Here is a 26,124-nt window from a genome sequence, read left to right as displayed (position 1 = left end):
GAAGAAGAGAGAAGAAGAAGAGAGAAGAAGAGAAGAAGAAGAGAAGAAGAAAAGAAGAAGAGAAGAAGAAGAGAAGAAGAAGAGAAGAAGAAGAGAGAAGAAGAAGAGAGAAGAAGAGAGAAGAAGAAGAGAGAAGAAGAAGAGAGAAGAAGAAGAAGAGAGAAGAAGAAGAGAGAAGAAGAAGAGAGAAGAAGAGAGGAGAAGAGAGGAGAAGAGAGAAGAGGAGAAAAGAAGAAGAGAGAATAAGAGAGAAGAAGAAGAGAGAAGAAGAAGAGAGAAGAAGAGAGAAGAAGAAGAGAGAAGAAGAGAGAAGAAGAAGAGAGAAGAAGAGAGAAGAAGAAGAGAGAAGAAGAAAGAAGAAGAAGAAAGAAGAAGAGAGAAGAAGAGAGAAGAAAGAAGAAAAGAGAAAGAAGAGAGAGAAGAGAGAAGAGAGAAGAGAGAAGAAAGAAGAAGAGAGAAGAGAGAAGAAAGAAGAAGAGAGAAGAGAGAAGAAAGAAGAAGAGAGAAGAGAGAAGAAGAAGAAAGAAGAAGAGAGAAGAGAGAAAGAAAGATGAAGAGAGAAGAGAGAAGAAAGAAGAAGAGAGAAGAGAGAAGAAAGAAGAAAGAAGAAGAGAGAAGAGAGAAGAAAGAAGAAGAGAGAAGAGAGGAAGAGAGAAAGAAGAAGAAAGAAGAAGGAAGAAGAAGAGAGAAGGAAGAAGAAGAAAGAAGAAGAAGGAAGAAGAAGAAGAAGGAAGAAGAAAGAAGAAGGAAGAAGAAGGAAGAAGATGATTGGTCGCCGGACTCCCGCTTTAAACCCAGTGATATCACAGGGTCTCCATTTGTTTATGCAATAAGGATATATCACGGCTGGTGGAGGGACCATGCATAGCTTCCTAAAAAACATCAGAGCTATCCCTGCCTCAGTACTCCTCTCCTTAGCCCTAATGCAAGCAGCAGGCTGACATAGGAGGAGCTTTGCAAATATCAAAGTGCTTTCAGAGGTGGATGTCAGTCTGGTGGTGTGGGGCTTTCTAGGCAGACTGCATTTGAATGCAGACCACCCTGGGTAACACAAACACACACATGTTGTGCAGCCTAAATGGTTGAAAGAACTGAAATCCAATAAATGAAACGGATAGGCCAGGGAATCAAAGGTGCTTCAGAAGTAATGTCCAATTATTCCAAATGTATACAGCGCTCTCAAACCACCGCAAAGATGCCGCTTGCAGTATTTTTTTTTTTCCTGTCCCGCAAGCGCACTGCCCAGGTGTGAAAACACTTGGGCTTTCACACTAGGGAGGCATGAGAGGCAGTTTTCAGGCGCTTTACAGGCGCTATTTTAGAGTGTGAAAGGGGTCTTAGGGCTCCTTTAGGCCCCTTTTACACTGAGGCAGCTTTCAGATGTTTTAGCGCTAAAAATAGCTCCTGTAATTCCACCCCAGTGTGAATGCCCGAGTGTTTTCACATCCAGGCGGTGCGCGCTTGCGGGACGGGAAAGAAAAAAAAAAAGAAAATACTGCAAGTAGCATCTTTGGGGCGGTTTGGGAGCTCCGTTTACAAAACCACCCGCTATCGGCTGAAAAGCATTGCTTAAACAGCAGTAAAGCGCCGCTAAAACTAGCGGCGCTTTAACAGACCCATCGTCCCAGTGTGAAAGCACTCTTACACTTGCAGTTGGAGGCACAGTTGTATGGCCCAATTGAGCTGCAAGGGCAGCCAGACAGGGCTGTACACTTGCCATGATACTACACTTCTCATTACAGCAAAAATTACACCCCAACGTTTTTGACGGCGGTAGTTCAAGAGATTGGGGCTGTGACACAACCACAAAGCAAATAGACTTGTGGTTGCAGCACAATATTCCCATTAAAGAACCTGTACAGCGGTCAAAAAACAGGCATTCAGGAAGCAGCAGTATTGCCTCTTGAATGCCTGTTAGCCACACCAGTACAGCTGAACAGCAATCCACTTCGGATCCCTTTTCAGTCTAAGCTCACACTTGTGCAGGTCCTGCTTGCAACATTTTCGCAGGCACAGCAGTCTATTCAAATGAATGGGCTGCTGTACCAGTGGAAAATGTGGGGAAAAGGTCCCCAAACCTTTTTTTAAAAGATGCTGCATAGAATTGCATGGTGCTGTGGCACACACCCGTAAAGTGTTAAGAATGAATGCACCGCTGCACATCTGAAAGAGTAGTGCATTTTGCCTGCGTACAATTATAAATGAATTCCCTCACCCTCAGAGATGAACCAAGCCTTAGAAAGCAATGCAAGTATAAGTGCTAAAAGTAACGAGAATCTGCTCGCCCCCTCCTGCTTACTTCCCCCTTATGTTTACCCAGCTGACGCAATCCCCATGTCCTGCCTTGTTGCTGAGATGCAAAAATTGTTGGTTTTCACTCCATTTAATGCTGGGAGTGAGAGTACAATGGTTTTTGCATCCTAGCAACAAGGCAGGATGTGGAGATTGCTTCAAATTAATACACATTTTACAAAGCTGCACAGTTTTTAGTGCCTACTGGGGCCCCTTAACTGCATAAACCATTTTCTAGAAAAAGGTTGAACTTAGATTTAAATAGCGTTAGCAGGCATTTGGGTTTAATTTGTTTGTCAAGCCCACCCAAATCTGCTAGCGCATTGAACACTACCCCCTACTCAGATTGACAAAGCTGATGTCAAGGTGCCTCTGTTGCACCTTTATCCAGACACCGTAAGACAGGAACTGTGTTACTGGCATACAACAACCTTTTTTGGAATTCATTCTACCAAGACACAGGGAGGGAAATTCCCAGTAAAAATAGGAATAGGATCTTCAGCATACAGTAATGTAATAACAGGATTCAACTTTAGGTATGCATATTGCATATCCTGGTATCTGCAGTGATCATTGTGGTCAGCATATATAGCTTCATGCCCTCCACCAGAGGTGCCAGGGAACCTCAATGTTCCTGGCCAGCAGATAATTTAAAGAGGAAGTAAAACTCTCCCACTCTGTTACCACTTTTCATCTAGACCATTACATGAAGTTATAAGCAAACATCACCCATTGTAAATAAGCCTCAATCGCATATTACTTCCATTTTATTAAAACTTTTATAAATGATTTCTCCATAGCCGACCTGACAGTGCAGAATTATACAGTAGATTTGCCATTCTCATATTGTGTGCCTGTCAGGCTTCTGCAACTAAACATTGCTATGGTATGTAGTCCAATGGCAAGGAATACACCCCATGTGATGTCATGCGGTCACATGGGTTGTAGCAGGAACTTCAGAAAGAACCTGAAGCCTCATGGGTTTTGATCGCAGTGCCACTGGGAGAGGAAATCACTTCCACGGCATCCTGTCAATGGAGAGACTGTGTAACGGCACTCAGTGTGCCGTGAAGAACCGGAGAGATGCGCATGCGCCAGTGACATCACTACACAGAACGGGATGGATTACAAGAAATGTAAGCAAGTAAGGAGACATCTACAAGCAGCATCCATTAGGGTTTTTTTAAGCAGATTGAAATGTGATAAAGTTGTGGGGGAGAGTTTACAACCACTTTAAAGCCTGTGTTTAGGCTGAAGAAAGTGAATCCATAAAAGGGAAAATGTACTGCTGGACACCAAATGTAAGGGATTCAATTTGTTTAACTGCCACAATAATCCTTAACGTGTCATTAACCGCTTGCTGACCAGCCGCCGTCATTATATTGCGGCAGGTCGGCACGATCCCGCGAATCGTAACTGTACCTCGGCTCATGGGATTGGGATAGCAGGCGCGCGCACCCGCTGCACTGCGGGGGTGCCAATGCTCCTGGCCGACGGTCGTGATAACCGCCTGCCACGAGCAATCGTGGGCACGATAGTCAGGACAGGGACGTGTGTGTGTGTAAACACACAAATCCCTGTTCTGTTCGGAATGACAGATCGCGAGTTCCTAATAGCTAGGAACCACGATCTGTCATCCCCTCTAGTCAGTCCCCTCTCCCTACAGTTAGTAACACACACAGGGAACACAGTTAACCCCTTCCCTGCCAGTGACATTTTTACAGTAATCCGTGCATTTTTATAGCACTGATCGCTGTATAAATTCCAATGGTCCCAAAAATTTGTCAAAAGTGTCCGATGTGTCCGCCATAATGTCGCAGTCCCGATAAAAATCTCAGATCGCCACCATTACTAGTAAAAAAAAATAATAAAGATGCTATAAATCTATCCCCTATTTTGTAGACGCTATAACTTTTGCGCAAACCCATCAATATACGCTTATTGCGATTTTTTTAACCAAAAATATGTAGAAGAATACATATCGGCCTAAACTGAAAGAAATTCCTTTTTTAAGAAAAAAAAATTGGGATATTTATTATAGCAAAACGTACAAAATATTGTGTTTTTTTCAAAATTGTCGCTTTTTTTGTTTATAGTGCAAAAATTAAAAACAGCAGAGGCGACCAAATACCACCAAAAGAAAGCTCTATTTGTGGGAAAAAAAAAAAGACGTCAATTTTGTTTGGGTGCAGTGTCACAGCATTACATGCTGTTCAAACTCACTCAGTCACTATGGGATTCGTTTTCTGTATTCCGCAAAAAAAGTGTTTATTTTGCTGTTCCTTCCTCCTTGTTGGTGTCCCTACTGCAGCCCGAGATTGTGTAGACCAGCCATTGCCACATCTACGGAGCATGCTCCAGTTTCAGGTTCCCTTTTAAGCTCTTAATTTCCTACTTTTACTTATCTGTGCAGCCCACATGACTACAGAGTCACCTATGTGGTCATATACACAGTAGCAGATGACAGTCCCCTCTCTACCTCCACCTCCATACCCACTAAACAGCTCTAACTATGGGAGCAAGAGTTTTCATGTTTACTGATGGAGACAGCACTTCCCTGTAATTATAAGCACAAACAATAGAGACAGGCTGGGGGGGCATGAAACAGGCTGTGATTGACAGAACCTACCCCTAGATCGCCCACACCATGTTTTTGCACAAAATAATGAAGATTTGAGTTCAAATACATATTTGTATTATACATTTAAAACATTTGATATTATGCATTTCAAAGACTGATTTTATTTTTATCTTTTTAACATGGGACCAGCAGCAGAGGGCTAGAAGCTCCTCCCGCCAATGTTTCCCTGCAAATGGACTAGGACAGAGCTTGGTCATATGGCAGCTCAGCTGTATATAGATAGATATGATTTGATTTTTTTTTTTTTTTATATCAAAACAAATATAGTGCCATCATCTTTAAGGAGAAGGGATAAATGAAAATGAAATGAAAATGAAACGGTCTGTGTTTAGCATCACTTTAAACTTACTTTATTTTCCTTAGGTGGCTAATAAATATTATTGCTTTGTGTCAGTCTATTCATTTTTCTTACACTCTCAAGAAATTAAAGTGAACCTGTGATAAAGAAAATTGGAGATAATCTGCGCTTATGGTGAAAAAAAAAAAGTATATTAAATATCCCTGAAGACGTCCAGCAGATGAAACGCGCAGGCAGGGGCTACACCCATGATGTCACTTCTGGCAATTGGAGCACACCACCATGTTGGAAAGGGCTACCTAATGAAAGCCCCGCACTTAAGACTAGGGGTAGTTTGTTGTTCAGCTGGAGTCTGTATTTGGTACACTGGCACTAGACAGGAGGGAGGGGCCAGGAGAAAAATCTGGGCTGCTCTGTGCAAAACCACTGCACAGAGCAGGTAAGTATAACATGTTTGTTATTTTTAAACAAAAAAAAAAACAAGGACTTTAACCACTTGCTTACTGGTCACTTAAACCCCTCTCCTGCCCAGGCATATTTTTAGCTTTCAGCGCTGTCACACTTTGAATGACAATTGCGCGGTCATGCTACACTGTACTCAACTGAATTTTTTTATCATTTTTTTCACACAAATGGAGTTTTCTTTTGGTGGTATTTAATCACCATTTGGGTTTTCATTTTTTGCTAAACAAATAAAAGACAGACATTTTTGAAAAAAAAAAAATTTTTTGCAAACGGGTCATTTTTATCCTTTGTTGATATTCACTGATTGGGCTGCACTGATGGGCACAGATAAGGCAACACCGATAGGCATAGATAAGATGGCACTGATGGGTGGCACTGATAGGCAGCACTGACCTTGTTCCTATAAGCGTGGCAATGCTGCAGGGAGTATTCAAAATGTAGAGCAATAGATTGATGAACTGGCGTCTACAAATGAACCCGAAAGCACATTTTGGTTCAGAGCTGTCAAATTCCGGCTTTAGCAGCTGAGCAAGAAGATCAATGACTCTTTAGCGCCACAAACAAATGTTTTACCAGCTAGCTAACAAAAAACCCAATTAACACTAAGAATTTATATTAAAAACAGAAGTTTTAGTTGTACAACACTTGCAAATTTACATGCATACATTGCCTCATCAAGGCCCCTATCTACACTGTCTGGAGAAAAAATAGGCAACACTGGTCTAAGCGATCTAGATATATTTCCACTTATTAATTCAATACACTCTATATGTTTCAAGTAGAACTTATCTGTACCACAAACCAAAAATGAGAATTCATCTTTAACATTCAAAGCAAAAAGTCACTCATCCAAAAAATCTTGAATTTAAGGGCAGATGGTTCATGTAGCCTTTACTTCCTGAATCCATCTGCCCTTAGGTTGGGCATGCAGGCAGGAAGGTGCAATTAACTGAGAAAGCCCCTCCTCCAGATGAAAGAAAAAAAAATGCATATGAAGATTACTGGGACATTTTCACCTAGGCCACAAAAATAATAAAAATAAATATAAATATATAAAAATAAATGAAAAAGTTCAAAACAAGTGACTATAATATACCTTCCTATTTACTAGCAGCAAAAGGGTTAACGATGATTGAGGCTCTCATAAGGCTGAATGAAAAAAAATTGAATTCTCTCATCCACACATTCAGGTTTGATAGGGGAATCCACCCCGCTGCACTATTGTATTCTGACAGTGGGAGAGATTTCCCCGCTGTCAGAATATACAGATCAGCGCTGCAGCCAATGATCAAGTGGCTTTTATCCTTTTATCCGAAAGGACAAAGGCAGTTGAACAGAAGCCAAACTGTAGACTGACTTCTGTTCAACTGCAATGGCCACACATGAATTGAAATTAGGCCAGTCCCGGCTGAACCAGCTGGATTTCGATCCCCGAGAGTATATTGTGTGCATTTTTGTTTAAAAATATAGGTTGTCAAACATTTGTGCAAGGTTTCCATTTCTCAGTGATTATGTACCTATGTAGACCACCTTGCTACTGTTTTAATACCCCTGGCTGAAAAAATAAATAAATAAAAAGGCCACCTTATGGATACTTTTTCATCCCTAGGAAACCTGGGAGTTAAGATTTTCAGTATGTTTCCCATAATTTCTATTTTTAAAACAAATTATTGACATGGATAAAAGCAGGACAGCCAAGCAAGTAGTATTTGAAGAACAGGATTGACAGCCTAAATGTTTGTCAGGAGATAAAAAAAAAATATCCTTTTGACAATGGTATATACAACATGAATTCCTTTTTTAGTTTCACATGCCTTTATTCGTTTTTTTTTTTTAACCATGTTTACCTGAAAAAAGGAATACTTGCAAAAAGGAAACCAAAAAGGAATACCGGGACAAACTATACACTACTGAGGGAACCCTAAAACCAGTTTACCAGGGGGGTGACCACCTTCTTCCCCTTATGGGGGTACATAGGGAGACCATATGGCCCCCCTTTGCAAACATCCCTTCCTGTGACCTCCGGGTGCTGGAGAGCCTAGTGCTGATCAACCTTTGGCAGCTGGCTTTGGCGGAGGGACCTGTTTTTTTTTTGGGGGGGGGGCGGGGAGATCCCTCTCAAAGCACTTCAAGTGCTGAAGGGCACATTTACTGTTTCCTTTGCTCTGGAGATACCAGCCTATATGCCTGATGTAAAACATGTGGGAGGGTGGTGTGTATTATTTTTTATTTTTTTTTACATTTGAAAGGAAACAACGTAACAATTAGGCTCTGTTTACACCGAGGCTTTTTTTGCTGTAAGCCCCAGCTCTAAAAATGCCCAACAAGACAAATCCCATTAATTTCAATAGCCCCTGTTCACATTTGAGCATTTTGTCATCTGACGCAAGCTCAGAAAAGTACAGGAGCTTATTTTTTGGCAGATTACAGTTGTTTTCTGATTTTTACATTGGTGACCGTTTGACCTGTTCAAAACCGCGGTAAAAGCGCAACAAAAAACATGCGACTTTCTGCCTGAAAACAAAACGCCTAGGTGTGAATAAAGCCTTAGCTCTCCAGAGAGGGCTGCAACTGTAAACAATGCTGAAGTTGTGTATAAACACAGTTTCAGCACCACAAATAGCTTCTGTAGACTGTGTTCATATCTACTGCACTAATGACTTTTGACGGCTGTTTACCACTTGCTGCATAACCATTCTATTAATTTTTTAAGAGACAAAACCCAGGAAAGGAGAGCGAGATATAGCCTCACCCTCCTCCTCCCAAATGGCAAAGGTTAGGATGAAGTGTCATCACTGGGAGGAGCAGAAAAGTGATCTACAGGAAGTGGGTCGGGTTTCATATAACAGAAAATGCCCAATTTCCTATCAAGTCAGTTCACACCACCGCAGCAATGAAAAAAAAAAAAAAAAAAAAAAAGTACAAAAAGTACACTATGAGGTGCAATATGGTGTGACACAATCCATTGCATCTCAACATGCCGTAGCCAATAGCACCCAATGAAATGTCACTTTTCGATAAAGTTTGAACACAAAAAAAAAAAAAAAGTAGTAGATCATACAATGTGCTGCAGGTGGCAGTATGGTAGTTCACACTGCTGGTGTGGACAGGCCCTGAAGAAGACTCGGCAGTAGAGCTGCACGATTCTGGCTAAAATGAGAATCACGTTTTTTTTTTTTTTGCTTAGAAGATAGATCACGATTCTCGCGGCATAACATCATCTTTCACATTAAAACAAAAAAAAAAATTGGGCTAACTTTACTGTTTCGTTTTTTTTTTTTTATTCATTGAAATGTATTTTAACCCAAAAAATTGCGTTTGAAAGACCGCTGGACAAATACAGTGTGACATAAAATATTGCAGCAATTGATATTTTATTCTCTAGGGTCTCTGCTAAAATTTATATATAATGTTTGGGGGTTTCAAGTAATTTTCTAGCAAAAAATATTGATTTTTAACTTGAGAAACAAGTGTCAGAAAAAGATTTAGACTTTAAGTGGTTAAACTTCCTGCATTTACTCATTGTTAAAAACTTGGCAGACTGACTGGATTTTTTCTTTACACACAGAAGTTTATCCCTTTGATCTAAGAAGGAAGAGTTTGTTACAATGTTTCATGTTAAAAACTTGGCAGACTGCCCAGATATTTTCTTTTGACAGCTGAGTGAGCAGATAAATCTCTCCACTTGTTATATGAAAGAATCGGCAAGATCGTCAGGGGGGTTGAATCGAGATCACGATTTTTCAACGATTAACTGTGCAGCTCTACTCGGCAGCAGGTCAGGCAGATGACAGAACAACTGTCAGACTTCAGTTGACCTCCAAACTGTAACCGATTCCCCCCCTCCCCATGTTGCCTATTGTAGCCTAGTGTGTTACCCAAATAAAAGATGATGACAGGGGCCCCTCCCCCTCCCCCCGATACCTCATCTGCTCTTAGACCATGCAGATTGGAAAAAAAAGACATCATCTGGGATTCTGGCAACTTTGCTCTGCCTAGAGGAGAACTTTAAATGTACGTTGGCCATTCTCATGCTGCTCTCTACCCCGATTCTCTGTAGTTGTCTGGGGCTCATAGACATGACATGTGAGTCCGGGGACCAATATGGGGAACAGGAAGAAAGAGCAGGCCTTGCAGAGGCTGGGTCACTGCCAAAGGCAGCCAGGCGCACATCCCCAAAAAAAGGTCTAGGAAGGACACTGTAGGTTATTACTATTATGGGTAGCCTTACTGGCCAACAGAAAAATCCAGGTGGTGGTGTGAACATCACTCAGAAGTGTCAAAGCTGTTCATGGATTTGACACACCAAGACTGCAAGAAAAATGCATCACCATTTGTTGCCAGCATATAAGCCCTTTAGTAATATCAATATGACAGCTGCCCCTTCTGACCCCTCATTCTTAAAATGGTAGTTACCAACCTATTGTGCTGATCCAACGGCTTCAGTAAGTTCTGAGTTACTGAACTGGAACAAGTATGGAAATGAGGAATTCTGACTTCACTGAGGCTTTTCTTGATGTTCACTTGTTCTGGTTCAGTAACTCTGAAATACTGAATCCAGAGATAGCCAGACAACAAACATTCCTAGAAGGTCTGTCTTGGCAGTCACACTATTCCCCTCAGCATAGTTTTCTTTTACGTTCTGCTTCAACAAATATTGTTTAGAGAAATATGGAAGCCATCTCTTCTTCCATTCCTTTAAAAATGCAAATTGCCTGTATTTTTTATCAATATTTTTAAGTTACAGACCCAGAACAAATGTGCAGTACTGAAATCAAAGCATCAGTCTGGCCGTCAGAAGTTTCAGGAAAAGGTACTATAATGGCTGGTCACATCATTCTTGCCTAAGCCTCGGTTCACACCACCGAGGCGACCTGCACACGACTGCACGGGCGACTTGCAAAACGACTTCTGTATAGAAGTCTATGCAAGTCGCCCCCGAAGTCGTACAGGAACCTTTTTCTAAGTCGGAGCGACTTGCGTCGCTCCCCTTAGAACGGTTCCATTGTACTGAACGGGACGCTACTTGTCAGGCGACTAGGTCGCCTGACAAGTCGTCCTAGTGTGAACCGAGCCTTACGGCTATTTATTATGGATATCTGTTATTTAACATTCTTATTCAAGTTAGGCAAATGTGTGGGCAGCCAGGCAGTTTTGAACAGCAACAAACACAGAAATGAAGACTACTTCTGACCCAACTCGCAAATCATGGAATAAGATTAGAGACAAAGCTCGTAAAGCTTAATAAGGGTGCCAATACAAACTTTTCATAAGCACTTTTGGACAGACAGGAGTAAACACTTCTGCCAATGACTCCCTACAATGTTAGGGAGTCAATGTTTTGTTGCAGCTTCTGTCCCCAATAGAAAGATTTACCCTCATTTCCTGCCCTGACAGAGGTTCCATCCCTCCCTCTCTCTCTAACAAACCTAAAACCAAAAGATCTTGATTGGAGTTAAACTTTAAAGCTAAAACTTCATAACCAGCTCTAAAAATTGACCGTCAGTCGTCCCCCCCACACTGAAAGTTTTAAGGATTAGGCAGAAATGCCTTATTCCCACAGGCTTTCCCTTAGCTGTACTACGATACCTATTAAGCCATTCCTCTTCAGCTACTCATTAGGTTGCAGGGTCTCTGATATCGTTTCCAACACAGGACCAGTGGTTCTGCCTGTGAGTGATTTGGAGGGCCTGTCTACAAAGCAGGAACGTTGAAGACAGGATAAGAGAGATGATGGTAAAACTAGGCATTACACTAGTATTGCTAGTTATTTATTTTCCCCTAAAGGAAACAAGCAATTAACCACTGAAAGTCCAAATAGCTCAAGAGCCAGAATGTTAATTATCTGAATAGTGTCTTCACCTATAAGTCTGAGCTCTATATGTCCCCTGTTCTGCAATGCAATGAACATAGAAAATCAAGCACATGGATTTACTTTAAAGCAGGGATATGCAATTAGCGGACCTCCAGCTGTTGTAAAACTACAACTCCCATCATGCCTCTGCCTCCGGGTGTCATGTTTGTGCTGTCAGTCTTGCTATGCCTCATGGGACTTGTAGTTCTGCAACAACTGGAGGTCCACTAACTGCATATCCCTGCTTTAGCCAAATGGAGTAGAAGTGGGAAAGTGTTGAAATACCTATCCCTGTATATTGCTGTCTGTGTCCCTAATAGGAACATTTACCCTGTTTGACCTGGGACAGAGATTGATGGAAAATCTAAAATTATACTTGTTCTAGTGACAAAGAAGACATATACTTAAAGGTTTACAGCAATATTAGAGCTGCACGATTGTTAAAATATCGTAATCTCAATTCGACCCTCCACACGATCTTAATCCAGCATTTCCACAATTCATGTAAAAAGTGCAGAGCAGTTCCCCTGCTCACAGCTGTCAAAAAAAAAAAAAAAAGGAAGGAAGAGCACCCAGCAATGTTTATCAACAACATTGCTCAGTGCTGAAAGAGACAGATAAAAGAAACATTGTATCTTCTTACCTGTCCTTCTGTTTATTCATTTACAGATCAAAGGGGCGAACTTTGGTCTGCAAATAAAGTAAATTTAAAGCAATCTTGTCAAGTAAAAAAAACTTTTTTTTTTTATTATTACATTTTTCCTCTGTTTAACCCCTTAATTTACTCTAATCAGCATTATTAAAGCATAACTCCACTCTTGTTGAGAAAAAAAAAACATTCCCCTCTGGGTGATCTATGTACACTGCAAGAATTATAAAACTTTGTTGCAGATTCCTACCTTTTGTTAGTCTGAAGAAATCCCTGTGTGTTTGTCTGTACCTCTGTTCTGAGTGAGTCTAATGGGAGTGGTTTCATAATTAACGGTCAGGTGCAGGGCTGAAGGGCACTAATGAGGAAATCTGCTGGGTCTGCATCCCTTTAGACGTGTTCCTATTGAAAGTATATCTCAAAAAAATTACATCTTTGCTGCAAGGGATGCCTGAAATCTGACTTGTATCTTAGGCAGACTTCTGGGAGAATTGGTGAGCCAATCACACAAGCAGGAAATGATGTTTCTGGGGAGTGGTCATTACACACTCTGTGTACAGAACTCTGGGTAGCCATATTGCAATGTATTCTCAGAAAATGACATTCACTGCAGATTGAAAAGGAAAACGGTAATTTTTAATAACATTCAATTACAATATGATTAGTCTCGTAACTATATGCGCTAGATTATTTTTTCTTATTTTTTCTTTATTTGCTTTTTTCCCCACAAAAGTGGAGTTACCTGGAGTGTGCTCCTAGGGAATGCTTTCTAAGGCCCCTTTCACACTGGGGCGGTGGGGGCATTGGCAGTAAAACGCTGCTATTTTTAGCAGTGCTTTACTGTCGTTTTAGCGGCGGTATTCAGCTACTAGCAGGGCAGTTTTAACCCCCCCCTAGTGTCCAAAAAACGGTTAAAACCGCCCGCAGAGCTATGCAGGCGATATAGCTGCGCTGCCCCATTGATTTCAATGGGCAGGAGCGGTGTATTCACCGCTCCAAAGATGCTGTTTGCAGGAGTTTTTTTTCCCTCCTGCCAGCGCACCGCTCCAGTGTGACAGTTTCAGGCGCGGCAGTTTCAGGCGCTATTTTTAGCGCAATAGCGCCTGCAAACCGCCCCAGTGTGAAAGGGGCCTACCTGTGTAGGGGATGGACTGACTTGAGGAAGAGAGACATCTGTGTTCCTGATTAGCAGGAACACAAGATCTCGTTCTTCCGCTGTGACAGAACAAAGGTCTGCCTTGTTTACATAGGCAGACTGCTGTTCTGCCTCTCCTGCGAACGATCACAGGCGGCCTGACCCACTGATTGTCTTCCGCTATGTCCAATCACAGCGGGTCTCTGGCAGCGCGCGTGCACGCCCCAGACCCGGCTGAAAAAACAACGTACAGGTACGCTGTTTCTTGCAGCCGGGCCGCCCAGTATATGTGCAGTGGCCAGTCCGGAAGTGGTTAAAGTGGAACTTTAATCAGAAAATTAAGTCCTGCTAGATCATTTCAGGCTGGCCCCTTTTGTAGGTATAGCAGTTTAAAACATTAAAAATAAATGCCAATGCTATTGAACCACTTCCGGACCGCCCACTGCACATATACTGCAACAGGGCAGCCTGGCTGCGCGAACGTTGGTCCGTGCAGGAGATACAAACCAATATACGCCTTTTGCATTTTTTTTTTACCAAAAATATGTAGAAGAATACACATTGGCGTAAACTGATGAAGAAATTTGTTTTTTTATATTTTTTGGATAAGTATTATATAGCAGAAAGTAAAAAAAAATTTTTTTTTTTCAAAATTGTCACTTTTTTTGTTTACAGCGCAAAATAAAAAAACCACAGGGAGGTGATCAAATGCCACCAAAAGAAAGCTCTATTTGTGGGAAAGAAAGGACATACATTTTGTTTGGGTACAGCGTGTCACGACCGCGCATTTGTCAGTTAAAGCGACACAGTGTCGGATCGCAAAAAATGCCCTGGTCATTAAGGGGGTAAATCCTTCCGGGGCTGAAATGGTTACAATCCAGTAATACTCTGTCTCACCCTGTTCTGCAAATGTCAGTTGCTCTCCACTTTTAGGCATTGTCGAGTTTGTAGAGTACAATCTGCTGACAGCCTTAAAGCGGAATTAAACCCTTCTATCCTTTACAGCCAAGGAAGCTGCTTCACTTTAATCTGCAACCACCATAGTGCTGCACATGTGATCAGTTAGGCCACCGGCCATTTGATGGTTTAACAGAAAATGTGACGACAGTAAGGCTTAGGCTCGGTTCACACGAGGACGACTTGTCAGGCGACCTAGTCGCCTGACAAGTAGCGTCCCGTTCTGTACAATGGAACCGTTCTAAGGGGAGCGACGCAAGTTGCTCTGACTTAGAAAAAGGTTCCTGTACTACTTTGGGGGCGACTTGCATAGACTTCTATACAGAAGTCGTTTTGCAAGTCGCCCAGGCAGTCGTGTGCAGGTCACCTCGGTGAGGCGACCTGCAAGTCGTGCCGCCCCTAGTGTGAACCGAGCCTTAATGTACACGGGACATTTTAAAACCTCTCCTAAATGATTTAACTTGACAAATAGTAACTGACGTTTAAAAACGTCTGTTTTGCCACAGTTAGCCACTTTTGCGTTTAGAAGCTTTTTTTTTTAGTTAAAAATGTATCTCCATTAAAAACGCCTGTAAACGAAACACGCCTAAACGTGAGTTACTGCATTTACAAGCTGTTACAGGCATTTGGCGTTTCAAATGCCTCTGAACATCCGTCTTGATCAGATTTTTTGCCTTTCCAAAAAAATTCTTCTAAACTTAACTGCCTAGAAGCAACTATAAACGACCCTGTGCATACGTACTGATAAGAAAACATACAGTATCTCACAATAGTGAGTACACCCCTCACATTTTTGTAAATATTTTATTATATCTTTTTATGTGACAACACTGAAGAAATGACACTTTGATACAATGTAAAGTAGTGAGTGTACAGCTTGTATAACAGTGTAAATTTGCTGTCCCTTCAAAATAACTCAACACACAGCCACTAATGTCTAAACCACTGACAACCAAAGTGAGTACACCCCTAAGTGAAAATGTCCAAATTGGGCCCATTTAGCCATTTTCCCTCCCCACTGTCATGTGACTTGTTAGTGTTACAAGGTCTCAGGTGTGAATGGGGAGCAGGTGTGTTAAATTTGGTGTTATCACTCTCGCTCTCTCATACTGGTCACTGGAAGTTCAACATGGCACCTTATGGCAAAAAACTCTGGGGATCAGAAAAAAAAATTGTTGCTCTACATAAAGATGGCCTAAGCTATTAGAAGATTGCCATTAGACCCCGAAACTGAGTTGCAGCACAGTGGCCAAGACCATATAGTGATTTAACAGGACAGGTTCCACTCAGAACAGGCCTTGCCATGGTCGACCAAAGAAGTTGAGTTCACATGATCAGTGTCATTTCCAGAGGTTGTCTTTGGCAAATAGACGTATGCGTACTGCCAGCATTGCTGCAGAGGTTGAAGGGGTGGGGGGGTAAGCCTGTCAGTGCTCAGACTGTACGCTGCACACTGCATCAAATTGGTCTGCAAGGCTGTCGTCCCAGAAGGAAGCCTCTTCTAATGATGCACAAGAAAGCCCGCAAACAGTTTGCTGAAGATAAGCAGACTAAGGACATGGATTACTGGAACCATATCCTGTGGTCTGATGAGACCAAGATAAACTTATTTGGTTCAGATGGTGTCAAGCATGTGTGGTGGCAACCAGGTGAGGAGTACAAAGACAAGTGTGTCTTGCCTACCATCAAGCATGGTGGTGGGAGTGTCATGGTCTGGGCCTGCATCAGTGCTGGGTGTCATGGTCTGGGCCTGCATCAGTGCTGCCGGCACTGGGTATCTACAATTCATTGAGGGAACCATGAATGCCATCATGTACTGTGATATACTGAAGCACAGCATGATCCCCTCCCTTTGGAGACTGGGCCGCAGGGCAGTATTCCAACATGATAACGACCCCAAACACACCTCCAAGCCGACCACTGCCTTGCTAAAGAAGCTGAGGGTAAAGGTGATGGACTGGCCAAGCATCTCTCCAGACTTAACCCTATTGAGCATTTGTGGGGCATCCTCAAATGGAAGGTGGAGGAGCGCAAGATCTCAAAGGGCTAGTTTACACTTGCTTCAAAACATGGCTTCGGACGCACCAGTCAAAGCCCCTGTCACTAAAAAAAATTGGTTCTCTTACAGTCCTGTTTACACCTTGCTTTTGCTTGGTGCTTCAATGAGGCTTTGGTGGAGCATCGATGAGGCTTAGGTGGGGCTTTAAGCAAGCTTTGCCAGAGCCTTCTATGGAGGCTTTTAAGCACCACTAAAGCTACATGGGGTATAAATTTTGAAGCAAAGCCAAAGCAAAGCAGGTGTAAACAGAACTGTAAACTAACTATTTTATTTAGTGATGGGGGCTTTGACTAGCGTTCAGAGAGCTTTAACAAAGTCTGTCCGAAGCAAGTGTAAACTAGTAGTGTGTGTTGAAGCTGCACCAGCTCCGTGTTGTCATCATGGAGGAGTGGAAGAGGACTCCAGTGGCAACCTGTGAAGCTCTGGTGAACTCCATGCCCAAGAGGGTTAAGGCAGTGCTGGAAAATAATGGTGGCCACACAAAATATTGACACTTTGGGCCCAATTTGGACATTTTCACTTAGGGATGTACACACTTTTGTTGCTAGTGGTCTAGACATTAATGGCTGTGTGTTGAGTTATTTTGAGGGGACAGCAAATTGACACTGTTATACAAGATGTACACTCACTACTTTACATTGTAGCAAAGTGTCATTTCTTCAGTGTTGTCACATGAAAAGATAGAATAAAATATTTACAATAATGTGAGGGGTGTACTACTCACTTTTGTGAGATATTGTAGAGGAGAGTTTGGGGGCAGCTGAAAAAAAACAAAACGTCCAACTGCTCCTAAACATCCGTTTACCAGCAGCAATGTACATGAAGCCTTAGCAAGCTCAGCATTCCAGCAATATAACGGATTTTTTGAACTAGTTAAATTGACGGGTTCAGATCCACTTTATGATCTACTGCTTTTCAGGGGCTCTGGGCTTCAGTGGAATGGCAGCCTCCAGCAAGAAGAAACAGGAGTAATGCTGGATACAATTTACAGTACACACTAATTCTGGTAGCATAATAAGGTGGAATGTATGTTCCTTGCTAAAGAACATTATTTTTTTTATCAAGTTGTTATTGTTAAGTTCTGCTTTAATATGCCTCTGAAAGCAAGTACAGTTTTGTTTTTTTAATGCAAAAAGTGACAGTTATTGAACCTGACTGGTTGCTGCTGAAGAGCCCCAAGTACAGTTTATTTAAAGACAAAGTAAACCTTTTGATGGATTTTACTTCCTCTTTATTCCCCTGCAAAGTAAAAGCATAATGGGCTAGTATGCATCGCATACTAGCCCATTATGTGGCACTTACCTGCAAACGAAGCCCACGATGTTCCTGCTGGTGGAAGCATCCATCTTCACCCCTCTTACTTCCGGGGCCGTGGACTCCGGCTATGTGACTGGCCGAAACAACGTGACGTCACTCCCGCGCATGCGAGCCGCCAGGCACGGCACACGCTGGGGAAGAAAGGACGCGGAGGGCCGCTTCTTCCCTGCGCATGCGCCGATGACATCATCAGTGCACTACAAGGCATATATGTCCTAAACGGCGCACGTTTAGGAGATATTTTCAGTACAAATAGGCAAGCCTTATTATAGGCTTACCTATATGGAAAAATAAATCAGCGGGGTTTACAGCCACTTTAAGGGACGCCTGGATAAAAAGAAAAAAAAAAAATATACTTACTTTCCAAGAAAGAAACTATAAAACTTTCTGTAGTAGCTTAAAGTATATGTAATCTTTTACATTGCAAATCAACCCACTCAGTTTAAACCAGAAATGCAAGGCAAAACGTGTGTGTGTGTACACGCACGCTTTTTAAAAAATAAATCACCACAATCTCCATTCTCATCTGCATAAGGGGCTTAGAGAGCTAAGAGTGAAGAAACAGCAGTACACCAATTTTCCCAGGAAATGGTTGAGCAGGGGGGCGTGTCAGTATACGTCTGACCATTGGAAAACAGGCAGGCTGTTCTCCCAGAGCAGCCAAAAAACTGACCTTGCTGAGAAGGATGTGCTTCTATGACCTGGGGTGGTCAGTTTGAAATAGGAAAGCAGGGAAACAGGCAGGATCACCAGTGACGTTATCACTTATCGAATGCCTTGAATGTAAGATGCTTTAGGAAACCATTACATTGATGTTGGGTTTAGTTCCACTTTAAAGCCCATCTCCGAGATAATCATCACCCTCCATCCCCCCACACGCTGATCACTGGCATGAAAAAAGCCCACACTAGGGCTTAAAAGTTTATCTAAACAATTTTATTTGACGTGGCATAAAATGGGGAAGGGTGAGAATCTGTAAGGTTCTTATTGCTGTCTATGCCCCCACCGCAGAGCTTCACTTTCTCAATTTGCCTTAATGACCAGAGGACTAGAACTAAATGTGAGAGAAAAATGAATTTTGAGTTTCATAGGATTATGAACAGAGGAGAATCTTCCAATGAATACACTTGTCCCAGGGACAACTGTCTAGGAGGTGGTTATAACCATTCCTTACTCATCCTAAACAAAGATTTTTGTTTTACTTGAGGCCAGGTTCACATCTATCTGTGCCCGCTTTTGTCTGTTTTTTAATGTGTTTTGTAGCACATTTTGGTTATTCTACTGTGAATCACAGTACATGAAAATGCACATAACATTATATATGCCTAATTTTTTACCAACACAAGGCACTGATGGGAACTGCCTTGATGGCATCAATATACGTGTATGACGGGTCTGTGCATTCCAAAACACACATTAAAAAAAAAAAAAAAAAAGTGCGAACAAAGCTTTAGAGTGGAACGCGGAGATAAACCTATCCAATCTTAAAACAGCTCCCACCCCCCTTCGAACACCTACATGAACTACTTTGTAGAAAAAAAGATGCATATACTTCCCTATTCTCAGGGTGCTCTGGTTCGGTCATGTGATTGGCTCCCCTCTGTCAGCTAGCAGCAGCTTCAGGGAAGAGGAAGGAGTGTTGACAATGGATGGTCCATAGTAAGGAATTCCAACTGTTGTTGGAGCACTCTCTGCTCTCCCCTGTAGCTGGCACTGGCTGACACAGATGTTGTGACCAGACTTGAGTGCCCCAAGAATAGGCAAGTATCAGGGTGGATTTAATTTAAATCAAGTTATTATTATTATACAGGATTTATATAGCGCCAACAGTTTACGCAGCGCTTTACAACATTAGGGCAGACAGTACAAGTACAATACAATTCAATACAGGAGGAATCAGAGGGCCCTGCTCGTTAGAGCTTACAATCTAGGTTGATTTAAAATCACAAGTAAAAGGGCTTGATTTAAATTAGAATTTTTAAAGAGCAACTGTCATCTCTGTCCCGCAGAGGCTCCTCCTCTGACCTGCTGTTGACTCACCAACAGTCCCATTCACTTTAATGGGATGGCTGGTGATGCGGCAGTGACACAACAAGGTGAGGGACGTGGCGCCAGCAGGTGAGTGGATGCCCCGCTAACTGGTGCTGACATGATGGATCTGAAATGACAGGTGCTCTTTAAATGTAAGGACTTATTCTTGCTGGTAGTTACAATCTTTAATATTTGCAAACAAAATGAAGGTTTCCTATTTAGAATAATAATCTGTCAGGTTAGTAAAACAGCGATATCTGCACCGATTTATTTATACAGTTTGTAATGTACATAGATTTTGAAAAACAATGGGATAAAGAATGATTCCTGAACATTGTTTTATCTCATGGTTACTGTGAAATTATATGAATGTATCAATACAGTGCATGTTATCTCAGCTTGCAGATCTTGGATTCGTTGAATGAGTTTACCAAAAATTTAAATATTGTAGAATATACAGCCCCATGCTACATAACTAAGCTCCATTTGCTGAATAAACGAAATTATTGACGTATCTTAAATAGAAAACTCTTTAGATAGATTTTTACTCCAAAAGCATTTTATTAAAATTAAAAAAAATCTGATTTAAATGAAAAAAAAAAAAAAAAAATATATATATATATTTTTTTTTTTAAATCATTGATTTTTATCCACCCTGGTAAGTATAAGCATCTTTCTTCTATAGGGTAGTTAGTATCAGTTGAGATAAAGATATATAGATGGCAACTCGTCATCCGAATATAATGGTCTTTATTAATGCAGGTAGAGTGCAGAGAGATACAGAGGCTTATGCATTTTGGTTTACAGCCTTAGGGCTCTTTCACACAGGGAGTCCGTATGTCTGTTTTTCATCCTTCCGTTTTCGGATGAAAAACAGACATACATGTATCCCTATGGTGACATGTCCGCTGACATCCGACCCGCTCCGAAAAGTGTAACGGAGGAAAACCCTACTTTTCCATCCGTTTTCGTATCGGATCGGGTGACGACGGACACTACGGTCCGTCATCATCCGATCCCCCATAGGGGAGAGCGGCGCTCTGACAGGTCCGTCGCTGCACAGTGTGCAGCGACGGACCTGTCATCTTCCTGCTCAGCGGGGATCGGCGGAGCGATCATCGCTGAGCAAGCGCGTGCTCACGGGGCGGATCATCACTGATCCTCCCCGTGTGAAAGAGTCCTTAGGCTTAATGTACACGGGACGTTTTTACAACCTCTCCTGAACGATTTAACTTGACAGATAGTAATCCACGTTTAAAACGTCTGTTCTGCCACGTTTAGCGGTGGTTTGCTGCGTTTGCATTTAGAAGCATTGAAAAAAAATGTTTTCTTCAAAATAGCCAAAAATGAAAAACGCCTGTAAACGAAATGCAGCTAAACGCGAGTTACCGTGTTTAGCACTTGAAATGCCTCCAAACTCAGCTTCTGAACCCATTTTGTTGAATTCCAAAAAAAAGCCTGTAAACTCAACTGCCTAGAAACAACCCTGTGTACATGGACAGATAGGATAACAGGAGAGTTCAAAAGCAGTTGAAAAAAATGCCCAACTGCTCTTAAACATCCGTTTACCAGCAGCAGTGTACATGAGGCCTTAGTCATAACCATATATGGCTATGACTAAGGCAGCGGGCAGAAACGCATAAGCCTCCTTTTTGCACTCTACCTGCATTATTAAGGTTATCACTAAAGCATGCCATACACGGTCGAATTTTGAACAAATTTTCTTTTCAAAATCAGAAAGTTCGTTTTTTTTGTAATCCGATGATGCCACCATTGATTTTCGAAATTCGGCCGACCAAGCCTTCAATTTCACCTCATGTTGCTACAGAAAAGAATTTTCTTGGCCGGGAATCTTCTTTTCTCTCCGTAAATTTTCTTTTCTTATTACATTTCTGGCACGATTCTCCCATCATTGATTAGAAAATCGTTCGTTTTTCCAACATGTCCGATTTCTCAAATTTGATTGCTGCATGAAAATCGGCCATTGCTGCAGCCCACTAATGGTGTGAAATTCGTACGAAAATTCTTTGATACGATTTTCAAAAGAAAATTCTTTCGAAATTCGAACCGTGTATGGCCGGCATAAAGCTGCGGGCCAAAATGCGTAAGCCTCTGTATCTTCCTGTACTCTACCAGCATTAATAAAGACCATTATATTCGGATGACGAGTTGCCAGCTATACAGCGTCATCTCATGCTGTGGTTGGGTGTAAGGAAGACATCATTAGCCAGCGCACTGTGTACTCACCTCCTCCAGGGAATTTGTCTAGTCTGTTTATGGTATGCAGTTAGTATAGGTGTTGGACTGGCCATACATTATACAATTATTCAATTTCCTTTATATTTACCTTCAACTATGTAGTAGTGTATACAAATTGAAGGTTTGACCTCAAATCATATGGCTTTGGTAAATCTAAAGAAAAATTGAACAAGAAAAAAATGGTATAACTTATGTCCAGCCTTAGAAGGGGGAGTGGGGGCAGTTTTATGATTAGATAGTTTTATCCTGGAATTCCACAAAACCCACATCAGAAAAAACTACCAATAAATGGTGTATTACATGCTGTTCATACTAAGTCATTATGAGATTTTTTTTTTTTTTTTTTGCAGCAAACCAAACTGGTTGATCCTACTGCTCTCTATCGCTACCTTCTGTTCATGTCTCCAATTCAGTGGGGGATTTTGCAGAGCGGTGTTGGCAGCTACTGCACATGCTCAGTTTACAGTGAGCTTCTATGTTGAACATTTCCTCCCTATCACATCTGAGTAACCCATGTGACTGTAGAGTCACACATGTGGGCGTATACACAGTGGTAAATGACAGCCCACTCCCTCCCTCCTCCATGTCCACTACCCAGCAAAACATTACATGTAGATTGTTGGAGGCTTCACCTCCCTCTTATTCTAAGACATAGGCTGGAGGGGCGTGACACAGCCTGTGTTCGGCAGAAATACGACCACACTATGTTGTTATTTCCCCAAAATAATAAAGATTTAATTTCAAATATATATTTGTATAACAATTTAAAACAGTTTGATATTTATTTATTCTTACTATGTATTCCAAAAGGCTGTTTTTTTTTTTGTTATTTCATACAGATAACCAGTAATAGGGGACTAGAAGCTCCTCCTGCTTATGTTTCCCTGCAGACAGGCTGGGAAAGATCTGGGTCATGTGACAGCTGTATATTAATTAGGTAAAAAAGTACTTGAATTTTTTTTTTTTTAATTAAAATAATTACAGTGCAATTTTCCACATTTGGAAATAGAAGGGATAATGTAAATGAAAGTGTGTGTTTAGTATCACTTTAAAGCATTTGTTACCCCAGCATTTCACATTCCTGATATGTGCCTGCTATACCATGTACTTGTATGAGGAAGTATTCTGTTCCCTTTGTATTGCTTCCTTTGTGTGAAATCTCTGGTGTTTCTGCCAGTCCCACTGTGAACTGAACACAATATGGTCAGTTCTCTTGCAATTCAGTGTACTCTCCACCAATGATTAGACTTGTCCTGACATGCCACCACTGCACAGCCCTTCAATGAGAAGGCCAGTGTGCTGCTGCTTCCCTTCAGAGGGACCCCTGACCCTCTGGACAGTGCTGATTGGCCCTATGCTGATCACATGCACTCTCCCAAGAAAAAAAAAAAAACTCTAGCAAATACACACCAAATTGAGCATGTGCAGCCTGACTCCAGTAACTGTCTTATAAGGACATGTTCTGGTGTCAGTGGAAGAAGGAGGATCTGTGCATACAGGATCAAACAGCCTTTTTACACAATGCGGAGGATTGACCCTTTAGGTTTCAGTGTGAGTATAACAGGCATACGTTACTGCATATACAGACTGATTTTACTGTTGTTGGTTTGGTAACACTTTAAGACATAAATATGCCTTAAAGTGATTGTAAAGGCAGAAGGTTTTTCTTATCTTAATGCATTCACATGCATTAAGATAAAAAGCCTTCTGTGTGCAGCAGCCCCCCTCATACTTATCTGAGCCCCATCTCTGCCCACGACTCTCCCTCCTGATTGGCTGAGACACAGCAGCGGCGCCATTGGCTCCCGCTGCTGTCAAAGTCAGTTAGCCAATCAGAGGAGAGAGTGGTGGGGTCGAACAGGAGCTCTGTGTCTGAATGGACACATGGAGCTGCAGCTCGGGTGTCCTCCTAGAAAGCTGCTTGCTGTGGGGGGCACTCAACAGGAGGGAGTGGCCAGGAGCACAGAAGAGGAACCCGAGAAGAGGAGGATCTGTGCTGCTCTGTGCAAAACCATTACACAGAGCGGGTAAGTATAAATATGTTTGTTATTTTTTTACTGAGATATTACAATCACTTTAAGATAAAAAAAAACCTTCTGACTTTAGAACCTCTTTAATACGTAACAGGAGTTGCACTCACTCTCTGAATATTAGAGAAAACAGTTACAATTGGGCATCCACATATATCCAAATAATAAAGAGTGTCTACAGTGATTGTATGCTGTGTGTGTGTACAGGGATTGTGGACATTATTGCTTGAATATACATAGAGGAAAAGAAAAAGAAAGCAAAAAGTCTAGGAAAAGCAAACTTTTGACCAAGGATGAGCTCAGGCGTGTTCGCAACTCCACGTGCCCGATCGCGCCAGGAAGCTGACACTGCAGCGCTAATCACAGGTAGTGAGACACTTCCCGATCTGTGCAGCCGCGGATTGGGAAATGTCTCACTCCCTGTGATTAGCACTGCGGAGTGTCAGCTTCCTGGCGGGATCGGGCACTTGGAGTTGTGAACACGCCTGAGCTCATCCTTACTTTTGACCAATGACAGCTACAACAGTCCTGCACAATATGGTCCAGCAACAAGTCCCTGATAAAACTAAACTTCTAGCATTGTCTATGGTGTTATACTGCCATGAAAAGGAAGCGCCTGAGCAAGGAGCAAAACATGGGGGTACACAGGGCGCGTAGAACACTGAAAGCCTGTGTGCTGGGGAGGAATAAGGGGTGGAGGTCATCATAAAGATGCTATAGAACTAATAGAGCCAATGAAGGATCAGAAGATCCATGGCTGAGAATAGACAGCACACGATCCAGTGTTGGGTGGTATAGGCCCTGTAGATTGAATGCTCCCACTCACAGGCAGCGATCCCCCCCCCCCCTCCCTCTGTGACAACGCCCTGGCCCAGTGATGTGGAGCCCCCCAGCACCCCGGATCCCCCCCTCTCTCTCGCCTTTTGACGCGGATGATCTGGTCCCTCATGGGTTTGATGTCCTGGAAGCTCTGCTGGTTGACCAGGCTGTAGACCAGGATGAAGCCCTGGCCGTTCTTGATGTACAGATCCCGCATAGAAGCGAACTGCTCGGTGCCGGCCGTGTCCAGGATCTCCAGCACGGAGGGGGACGAGTCCACCTCGATCTCCTTGCGGTAGAAGTCTTCGATGGTCGGGTCGTACTTCTCGATGAAGGTGCCCGTCACGAACTGGACGGTCAGAGCCGACTTGCCGACCCCGCCGCTCCCCAAGACCACCACCTTGTACTCGCGCATCGTCCCCCTCCGCTCCCCGGCGGCATGCAGCAAGGCTCCTCACAGCGCGGCGCTACTACTCCTCCTCCGCCTCCTCCTTCGTCTTCGCCGCCGCCCCTCCGCAGCGGCGTCCCGAGGCATGGGACAGAGGCCGGGCTGTGCGGCCCGGTATTCGGCGGAGACCTGCCCACCACTACGGAGGGGAGAGAAGCCTGGCCGCCCCCCCTCCGGCGTATCGTGCCGGCCTCACACTCTACTCCCCACCCTCCTCCTTTTCCTTCCTTCTCGCTGGGCCCCGGCACGTCACATCACACCTGTGCTAACCATTGGCTCTCGCGTCTATCGCCATGGCAACTGTCTGTCCTCCCGAACCCTGGGCGGTGACGACGTGTGACAGGACCAACCACCGCCTCCTCTCTCCGGGATGATGGGAAAAGAGGAGCGGGCGGCAGCCAATCCCTGCACGCCGTCACGCACCAATCTGCGCCCGCGCCGCCTTCCACGTCACGTCGTCGCCCACTTCTTGTGCAGTTTGGGGAGATGCAGGCAGAGGATGTTTACTCAGTGTGAGGGGGAGGGGGGCAACTGAAGGGAATGGGCTTTTCACTACCCTACTCTGTAATAAACATCCCCCTGACTGCACATAACTTACAACACTTTACACTAAACATGGTGGACCTGGCTGCTTCATGGTTCAATAGGTCCTGTCATAGGTGTGTGTGCCTGGGCACATCCTAAAGAAGAACTGCAGTCTGCTCACATCATTTGTAATAAAATCATCTTTGCCATTCTGAAGCTTCCCTCCAACCACTTTGCATATTATTTTATATATACTGTGATTTTGTACTTGCCAAATATGCAGCAAAAATCTCCCTCCACTGAGTCTGGTTGCAATCATTTTAACTGTGGGCAGCTGAAGCTGCT

At 42.8% G+C, this 26,124-nt stretch overlaps 1 protein-coding gene across 1 annotated transcript in view; it reads right to left on the bottom strand.

Annotated features, from left to right (window-relative positions):
- Positions 1 to 25,559, bottom strand: part of RAP2A (RAP2A, member of RAS oncogene family) — a 49,151-nt gene extending 23,592 nt beyond the window's left edge. Inside the window, exon 1 of the mRNA XM_073614406.1 lies at positions 24,908 to 25,559. Within this exon, the coding sequence (XP_073470507.1) occupies positions 24,908 to 25,221 (314 nt within the window). The 5' untranslated portion in view covers positions 25,222 to 25,559. The remainder of the gene's footprint in view (positions 1 to 24,907) is intronic.
- Between the last annotated feature and the right edge of the window lie 565 nt (positions 25,560 to 26,124).

Source organism: Aquarana catesbeiana, linkage group LG02, assembly GCF_042186555.1.
Source record: "Aquarana catesbeiana isolate 2022-GZ linkage group LG02, ASM4218655v1, whole genome shotgun sequence".
Taxonomy (NCBI): domain Eukaryota; kingdom Metazoa; phylum Chordata; class Amphibia; order Anura; family Ranidae; genus Aquarana; species Aquarana catesbeiana.
Note: the sequence above shows the minus strand (reverse complement) of the source record. Positions and strands in the feature narration are given on the sequence as shown.